This window comes from Lytechinus pictus, chromosome 8 (assembly GCF_037042905.1).
Source record: "Lytechinus pictus isolate F3 Inbred chromosome 8, Lp3.0, whole genome shotgun sequence".
In the NCBI taxonomy this organism is placed as follows: Eukaryota; Metazoa; Echinodermata; class Echinoidea; order Temnopleuroida; family Toxopneustidae; genus Lytechinus; species Lytechinus pictus.
Genome location: NC_087252.1, coordinates 5,075,362 through 5,085,503, shown reverse-complemented (window position 1 = coordinate 5,085,503; position 10,142 = coordinate 5,075,362). Strand labels below are relative to the sequence as shown.

The following is a 10,142-nucleotide window of genomic DNA, read 5'->3' as shown; positions in this document are numbered from 1 at the left end:
TGTACTACTTAGTACATAGATATGTCAGGCACATGAAATACATTGACTGTAGATAAATCATAATAAATAGAGCTTCAAACATGTTAACGATACCAATGCCATGAAATGGATTTCAATCTAAATCAATATTACTCAGTGATCTTACTGTTACAAATTACACCTCAAGCAATTTATACATTCCAAAAATTACTCTATACATAATGAATGCGAGAAAATATGATGAAACTTCGAAAGAGAAGAGATCGAGAGAGAGGGAGAGAGAGAAGAGAGAGAAAGTCGAGGGAGAAGATGAAGAAGAAGAGAGAATGAGGACACTAGGGAAAGAGTTTGACAGATTCAGAGAAAGAGAAATTAAACATTTACAGTAAGACATCACTTCTTATTTTCTTCCTGGCTACAAATCGGAAAACAAAAATGTTTTTGAAGGAAATCGAGTAATTTAAAACCCTGATTGGGAATCCTCTGGTCTTCCGATTGCATCATTTTTTGTGATGTTTCTTCAGCAGGAATTAGGACCACCAGCTTATGTATCGGTCTGTCAAGGATAGTTGGCTGACCTTTCCTTCGTCCATCTTTGTCTAAACACTTGTTTGCAATCATCAGTTGGACTTTGCGTATGTGACCATCTTTGCTAGGAAGGACTTTCTCTACTCGACCAAGAGGCCAATTACCTCGAAATTCACCTTCTTCTTTGACAATGACCACATCTCCTGCCCTGACGCTTCGCTTTGGTTTGACCCACTTCTGTCTGGTTTGGAGTTCAGCCAAGAATTCTTTTCTCCATCTCAGCCAGAATTCATTGGAGAGATGCTGAACTCGTCTCCACCATTTGCGACAATAGGAATCTGTCGTTTGGAATTTTCCAGGAGGTGGTAGCACAATTTTAGGTTTCATAGTCAACAGATGGTTTGGTGTTAGAGGCTCAGGAGCATCTGGAGAACAAAGGTTTGTCGTCGAAAGAGGTCTAGAGTTGACTATTGATTCAACCTCTATTAAGAATGTTCTGAAAGACTCATCTTCGAGATGGTTTCCTGAGCTGAGTAGCAGGGGCTCTAGAGCACGACGAACATTTGCAATCTGCCTTTCCCATGCTCCCCCCATGTGAGAAGAATGGGGAGTATTCAGCTGATTCGAGCTCTTTACAGCAAGATGACGATTATTAGGCACTTGGGCATGATCTGACTTGAAGGGTAGAGGCATTTCATAATTCCTGTCTTGACTCTTTGTTATTCCCTTCTCCAAGATATCAGGAAACCTCATATCTTGTACTGATGGTGGACGACCTTCCTTCTCCTCTTTGAAGTCGGCTTCAAATGCTTGGATAATCTTCTCAGGGCAGATAATTTCCTCAATATTTGTCTGGAAATCGAAGTTGGGGTAAGAGTTGACTGAGGTTTTGTTACAAGTTGCAGACTTGAGTTCTCCAGGAGTTTTACACACTTTCCCAACTACTCCCCATCCAAGCAATGATCTCTGGGCATATGGGTCATCTTCATTTTCACTTATGATTTCACGTGGTCTAACGTCTGCTCTTGTACAATCATTACCAATAAGTAACGATACTTCTACATCTTTCCTGTTTGGCATCATTTTACTTGCTGCACTGTTCAGATGGTGCCACTGCTTGACTACGTCTGGCTTAGGGATCTGGGAGCGGGATGCGGGTAACGAATCCCTGGACAAAGTAATTGGCAGCTGGATGACATTCTCCTTGTTGAAGTCCAGTACCTCAAGACCTTTAATCCTTTCACTTTCTATCTTCACTGTCTCGTGCATTGTTGTAAGGAGAAGATTTGTTTTCTCTCCTTTAACATCTAGCTTCTTGCAGAGGCGTTTGGAGACAAAACTCACGTTCGACTGGTCATCAGGAATGGCATATTCTAATATCTCCTCTGATGGTCGATCCACATGCCTTACCCAAACTGGAACGATCATGCTGTGATCCTTACCATCCTGCTCAGGCATCAGACATACAGATGTGCAATTCGATGTTCCTTCCTGCAGTTCAGCTTTTTCTGGTTGGGTTTGGTCGTAGTGGAGGCATGTGAGATGCATTTTTTCACATAGTTTGCATGACTTTCTCTGCTGACAATTTTTGACAAAGTTATCGTCTGTTCCTCCACACCCAAGGCATATCATCTTCTTCCTGAAGAAAGCCTTTCTCACCTGGATAGAGTTTTTTGCGAAATGATTACAATCTTCAATATGATGATCTCTCTCGCAAAAAGGGCACATTGAGAAGAGGCCATGCCTACGCTTAGACGATACCTTGGACTGCTTGCTTGGTTCATTATCTTGTCCGTTTGTAACAAAGGTCCTTGCATTCACACTCCTTTGATTCGTTTGGAAGCTCGGCTTTGTCTCCTTAGATAATGGCTCCATCTCAGGGATATTTGCCTTGTTTGCAGCTTTCATAACAATTAAACTTGGCAAATTCTGTGAACGAAGGGAAGCTTTGTGGGCCTTTATGAGAACGCCATCTATCGATTTCATCACGCCACTTTCCCTCCAAATAGCCTGGTAACTTCTCCACTAGCTTTACATTTTCTTGAGGGTAATCCAGAATTCCCAAGTTGCAGACTCTTCTCTTGGCTGCCACAACTTTCTGAAGAAAATCTGCAAAGTCCCTCAGTCCACTGGCATCACGGCTTGAGATCTTCGGCCATGAAGTCAGTTTCTTAGTGTACGAGATGCTTATTGTATTTGGATCACCAAATCTGTCCTCTAGCTGCTTCAAAGCCTCTTGGTATGCATCACTCCCTCCTATCAAAAGATGATGCTCTACTATCTCCTTAGCCCTGCCACTGACATATGCATTCAAATAATTCGATTTGTATTGCTCACCAATTGGCTTTGAATCCATGGTACAGTAAAAGGCATTTTCCACAGCGTGTACTGCAGAGGATCACCAGAGAAGATTGGTACGTCGATTTTAGGGAGTTGACTGAATGCGGCTAGTTGGTTACTGGCTGCGTTTTGTCCTGCTACAAAACGAGTCAGCTGTTGCAGGCAATCTTCCAGTGTCGATGCGGCTGTATCCCGTCCTGCTTGCACTGCTGGGCTACTAGCTGGTGGAGTATTGACCACAAGAGGCTCAGGTTTGACATTTTTCACTGCGACTTCCTCTTGTGAGTCAAAGAATCGCTCCATACTTTCACTTTTTTTCTCCCGCGTCAGTCCTTTAATAGAAACCTCATCATCAGTTTCACTATCATCTTCGCAGCATTCTTCCAACTTAGCCAGTTCTGAGATTTCTATGTCTGCAGCTACTATAGACTTTTGAGCAGCAATCACTTTCTGCTCACTAAGATAGACATTTTCCATATCTTTTTCTTCAAGCTCAAGAGAGTCTTCATTTTTTGTACAAGAACCGGGACAAGAACAGCCTTCCTATTTTGATGAAAGGCTTGTTTAGCTTCTTTGTCCTCTTTTAGCAACATTAGCATTTTACTTTCATTTTCCTTTTTAGCTTCCAGTGAGGCTCTACGGGCAGAAAGTTCACTTTTTGCTGATCTACTTGATATCCTGCTCATTCTGCTACTGCTACCACTTACTTCGCTCTGCAGGTCCTCATCACTGGTTGCTTCTTTCAGCGACGTCATCCTCACCGATGTTTCTCGCTCACTCATGCCGTACGAAGCGTAAATGTCTACAGCAATTGTATTTTATTGTGGCTGCCGCCCTTTGACCCAGATAAAGGGCGGCAGCCACAGACTGCATCAGAGGAATGTGAGAATGGTAATAGCTAAATATGGTGGTGATTTTTTACCTGATTGCTAAGAAAGCATGAATGCTTGTAAGCTAGCAACCAGGGTTTGAGGAAAATCCATCATAGATTCAAAGAGTTATTACAATTTAATTTTTTTCATTAGTGACATATTGAAACAGCTTCCCATGCATCGCAAATCAGTGAAATGTCATTTTCTCAGAAAAATGAAAATGGGTTATATTGTACCTTCTGTATCAAAAAATTATTTTACACTCACTTCCTGAAAGATTTTTTTTATCGTGCACCATTAAAAAGTTAAAAATGTTTGCATTGTTTAACTCAATGGGCCAGCTGCTCTTATATGACGTCACAAATAAAGAAAAAATAAAAATTATAAAACTTTCGTAATAACTAACAGATTTTCGACAAACCTTCAATATTTTGTGAACTTCCTCTTGAAGTCTATTCTATTGACTCGGTATCTATCATCTTTTCTTGTGTCCTCTTTCTCTCTCCCTATTCTCCTCCTTCTTTACTTCCTTCTCTTTAAAACCTCTTCAACCATTCTCTACCTTTCCTTCATCTATTTAGTTATCTTTTTCTTCCTATTTCCCCTCGTCCTTTTCTTCCTCTCCTTTTTCTCCCCCTCTTCAATCTTCTTTCTCCTCCTTCCCCTTCTCTTCCATCTCTTTACATTTCTCATCCTTCCATTCTTGTCCTACTCCTCATACTTATCCCTCCTTCCCTTTTTTTAAAGATAGAATTTAAGCCAGCTTTTTGCTAAATTTTAACAGGATCAAAATTGTCAATAGAAACTATGGAAACTTAAAAATGCCACACAGATGTTCATCTGGTCATTTTTGTAAGGGATGTAGATATAACTAGATGATTATATGAACATCTTGGTGGAAGTTTTAAGCTTCCATAAGAATAATAATTTTGAAACAAACAAAACAATCTTAGGATATAAATACAGCACAAAAGTAAATGACATTAAATAAGAATTCTGTAAAAGATCTTCATTTTTTATTCAAAGTACAAAACAAGTTCATTGAAGCAAAAATTTACTTGGCACATACAGGATGAATCGGATGAAAAAAAACTCAAGTGATGAAAATACATGAAAAGTACATTATTTTAGAGTAAACATCCTTTAACTCATGAATCTACACGAAAAAGGATACAAAATATGGATAAATGCTGGCAAGATAAAAAAAAATATATAGAGCATGAAGATTTAACTTTTCTTACTAAAAGGATACTAACAACAATAAAACTATACACAATAAAAGGTAACCCCCCCCCTCACTTTTTTTCCAAATCTCATCTTTTATAGATGATGAATTAATGAGATGAATAAATGCATCTCATTAATAATAACTTCCTTTTTCTGTTTTTTCTTTTACTTTTTCTTCTTCTATTTTCTTTTAAAATGCTGGATATACTGGTATACAATAAGTAAAATTCATTAATTATAAATATAATTCATTTGCAATTCTTGGGACATAATTAGGGGAAAATGGATGAAGCTAACAATAGATCAAATGTACATTTCATTTTATACATATACCTGTATAATTACGTGTGTCACTTATTGTTGTGATTTAACTATGGATAGCCAATTGTGACATAAATCTCAAACAGTTCTAGCTCATTAAATCTGGCCTAAGCATCAAACACCATTTCCAAACATCCTATTTAATGAAACAAAAAGAATGAAAATGAGATATATATTCTAATCATGTAAATTCATCAGATGATGGTATATACATGCATTACCATGTTAAGAGGAAAACAGAAACTCTCATGATAGCACATTATTCATAACGTACGTCTCCTTAACACTTTTTACACTGGATTTTCTTAACCCTGTCCTATCCTTAATTCCATATTAAATTTTTTCCTTTTCACACATGCCAAATTTTCTGACCAACCATTGCTAAGGTAATGCTTGCTTATCTCAAACATAATTTTGTAATCTTGTAGTCATTTATGAGTGCATATCTCTGATTGACAGTTCTGGCTCCTTTGGCCCTAGGTGTAAAAAAATAAGTTGGCTAAGCTTCCCCCCCCCCCCCCCCACGTACATTAGGTGGGGTGAAATGGCAATTTAGCCTCACCTATGTATTTTATTATTTATTTATTTATGCACACATATTTAAACAGGTTCACAAGATCAGAGATAAAATTACTGTTTTGCAGGATGTAAAAGCATACATGTATACATCATATGTAATCTATTTTGAAGGTACAATAATGCCAAAGAACAGCAATATGAAAATAGCCGATGATTTTTGCATGGCAAAAACATCTGGCATACTTCATTCACCTATCTCTGCATCAGTCAGCCTAAGCTCAAAAAGTGATCTGTGAACATAACCTGATCATCTGAAAATTAGTAACTGCAGGGAGCAATATCGCCATCACAGACTTCAAAGCTAACAAAATACCTAATCAGCAATATATTACAGTTCTACTGTAATAGTGAATACCAGCAAGCAAACATCTTTGCCGTCATATCGTTTTTGCTACTTTTGGCAGCCAAACTTTGCCAAATTTTCCACTTCTATACAAGAACAAAATCATGGAAACCTCTGAATACACTGCATAAGTCAACTCATATATATATCTGTATGCTAATACGTTTTACTCATACAATACATAGAGGAAGGACACAAGATAGCTATACATTCTTATGCATATACAGATACGAAAGAATACTGAAGCAGCAACACTCCACTTAGAATATCATCTAGATAATGAAAATGAAAGGGAAAGAATAAAAACATGTATAAGGGGGAGGACAGAACAGAAATTGAAAGCATGCTATGAGCCAACCAGCAGGGACCCATTGCATAAAATTTACTCACAAGGTAACTTTGCCATCCAATGGTATCTTACCTGAAAATAAAATCCTTGATTCTGATTGGTTGAGTATCGTCACCGTGGTAGTTACCATTGAAAAGCAAACTTTCTATAATAGCAACTTTTCTGTAACAGTGCCCTTATGGCTAATCTATGAAGTTTGTAACAGACATGCAGACATTTTGAGTGATCTGTTTGTGAGCATTCACTGTTCATAAGCTTGCGATCACTCGTGAACCCATTATGCCCTTTTCCTGACATAGCAATGGCTAGGGTCTTTGGAAAATGAATCATGCCCCAAAGAGATAAACTAGCCACCAGCTGGTTCCTATTAAGCTAGTTACTACATTATAGCATGCTTACATTTCTGTAAGGGGGAAAGGGGTGGAAAGAAAGACGAAGGGAAAATAAACAATAGTGTAAAAATACATAATAATTATGTACTATGCAGGCGTGTACTTGTACATGTGTACAAGGACCTACATTTGTAAGTGCTGTACGCAAAGCCAACTAGGTTACAATAAGAGAGATAACTCATCTTACGTCGAAATCCATTTTCAAGTTAACCAATTGGTATAGACTTTTTAAAAAAAACATGTCTAAACTGATGGCCCCTTAACCCTTTGAACCTGATAGGCCGGTATTCGGCCTACCAGTGAGCGCGCAAATACCCGATCGGCCTACAGCCATGTGACTTCAAAAACATGGATTCTAAATGTCAGGTGATCTTTTAAAAATGACGTCATCTTTCTAATACGTGTAGGAATATTTAGTCGATAATTTCAGTCAAGATTGGCAATGATTTCGGAAGGATTTAGCATAAAAAATGGCAAAAATATGCCACTTTTCTGCGGTTGCTCGTGTCGTATGTGCGGTAATACACGGTGTAATACGCGGCAAGTCACATGCTTACTATGGGGAAGCAATTGATATATCTGACTGTAAAAACAGTGATTTTGAGCCCAAAACAGACACTAAAGTTGATATTTCTGTTTGTAGACTAGGTCTACGAGAAGGTAAACAACTTCAGCCGGCTCGGTCCGGGTACTAGCGGGGAGAAGATGCTGTTGGTTCTCGCATCATGGGAGTTTGTGAATGTGGTCGATACGTGCAAATAATTCAGGGTATGGATCACCGCCGCCCCTAATAATTCAGGGTTCAAAAGGTTAATGATAGACATTTTTTCATCATTCAGTCATTTGAACTAATATAACATCAAAAATATGTTCTTTAAAAAAGTGACAAGTTGGCTAATACCCAACAAGACAAAGATTTTTTTCCTTCTTTTTCTTGAGACTTTGATCCTCAGCTACAGAGATTTTTGTCTGTATTCTTGTGACTTTAACCCATTGCCTAATGGAACCGGATGGTCCCAGGACAATGCAATAGAAATCCTAAAATTCAGTACTCAACAGGTTAACCATTTATAAGTCATCCTATGATAATGTTGGAATACAGATGACACAGACTGGGCTATAATTTGGTCTAGTACATACATGTCTTTGGTTCTGTATAAAGTACAAGAAGCTTTCACAAAATAGTCAGTTACATGTATAGGAATGTTGACATAGAATACAATACACAAGGTTGCATATATATGAACACATTAATAAATTCTATAGTACATTTCAAGGCAATTCAGGAAGACTCAAAGGCGAACTTCCTTTCACACTCAAGTGGGTAGTCCTGTCATTAGGTAACATTCTAGACTGGGCGCACAGAAATGTTGTAAGACTTAACAATACGCCGAGAGAGACCCTGTTACAACCAGGGGCCCGTTTCATAGTTACAACTGTCGTAACTTTGCCATTATGGCAACTACCATGATACCTTGATTATGATTGGCTGCTGAGCCCTGTTGCCATGGTAGTTGCCATTATGGCAAAGTTACAACAGTTGTAAGTCCTTTATGAAACGGACCCATGTGATGTCACAGCAATGCCTTTATTCACAATGTGTTACTTACATCTTGAATCAACGTTTGACAGGACAATTTAAAAGATGTGAATGGGCCTACCGTTAGTGCTAACAGGGTTCCTGTGCAGCCGGTACTGATCTCTGCCCATATTGATAAACTTTTAATGATCCTCGCTACCAACTAAATCTGTACTGTTGTCAAATGTAATCAGTTAGTACCTAGATTGGCAAGGTTTATTAAACTTTCTGCATCGGTAAGATCAAGGCCGTTTGGCAAAACTGGATTGAAATAAACTAGAATGTAAAAGGATGTTCTTGAGATACTGATGTCTCATGCTATGCCGAAAAAACACTAAGACAAAAACAAATCCTTGGCATACTCCACCTTTCACACTTCTGTTCTAATTACATTACTATACAATGGTTTTAAGACAAAGGGGGTAGTCCAATGATCAACCTTTTTTTTCTCTCTACCAAGTAGAACTTTAAGCATAAGATAAAAATCAACCCTTTTGGCAAGATTTATGTAGAACTTTATTTGTCCTGATCAGAACTTTATCCATATGATAATCAACCCTTTTTCGGCAGTAAAAAAAAAAGAATGAAAGAGCACATCACAATGGATAACTGAATCCTTTGTACTGATTGAAAACAGATTATATGCAAATCGGTTCTTTTTGGCAATACCAATATGACAAAACAAGACAGTTGAAAAACAACATCCCTGTGGGACTACACCAGGTAACCTTCTTCACTACCTACTTGGCTGGGGGCAGCAGAGCCCCCTTTAGGTAGGGGCACAAAATTCCCGAGGCTGCTGGGGACTGGGCTCGGAGCTGTAGGGGGCTGGATAGCACCCCCATGGGCCATATACTGGGCCTTCTGCTGACGTCGTAGCATGTCGGCATACTCGCGTTCCTCGTTGTCATCGATCTGGGATTCAGAGAGACCAGTGCTTGGTGGGTTTTCTGTCAAGTAAGGAAGATAAGGTTGAAGAATATATATGCAGTTGGAAATTCAGAATTTATTTTAGGAACCAGAAGGGTTCTATTTTTAATAGATCTGGCAACTGCCAACAATTTCCTCAGATATAAGTTTTCAGTCATTTATCTTGTCATTTATTCTGTCAATACAAGAAAATATATTGTTTGCCAGTAACCAACCGAAACTAGTAAAACCCCTAGACTACTATTTTTTCATTTACATTTGATAAGAGAGTGAAATAGATTATGAGTGTGCTGACCAACTCTTATATTTATCAAATGTTCTCCATTTTTTTCAACAAAGTTGGAAAAGTAGAATATTGTCGATATGGTGAGCAGAGGACAATTGTACCTGGCTGACCGTCCATCTCCATTTTAACATAGATCTTGAAGCTTTTATATCATATGGTGAATAATAAACTAATGGAACGCCTCTGGCAGTCTCGTCTGCATAACCCGATTTGATATAGCAGCGGTGCTGACTTTGAAAACAGCTATTGAATAATTATTCACAAAAGAAAACAGTCATATGATAATACAATACTATGTCCAGTGACCCAAAATGACCTTTGACCATGATCATGTGATCTAGGATGTGTGCTTGATTATCCTTATGTCCATGTTTCATGAACTAGATCCATAAACTTTTAAGTTATGATGCTCAAATT

General features: G+C 38.3%; 1 protein-coding gene across 3 annotated transcripts in view; it reads right to left on the bottom strand.

Annotated features, from left to right (window-relative positions):
* Positions 1-4,717: 4,717 nt before the first annotated feature.
* Positions 4,718-10,142, bottom strand: part of LOC129266479 (nephrin-like) — a 39,689-nt gene continuing 34,264 nt past the window's right edge. For 2 of the 3 annotated variants that reach the window (XM_064103434.1, XM_064103435.1), the window contains exon 23: positions 4,718-9,459. In XM_064103434.1, coding sequence (XP_063959504.1) covers positions 9,224-9,459 — 236 coding nt within the window. In that variant the 3' untranslated portion in view covers positions 4,718-9,223. The remainder of the gene's footprint in view (positions 9,460-10,142) is intronic. The other variant, XR_010294373.1, reaches the window with a different exon arrangement.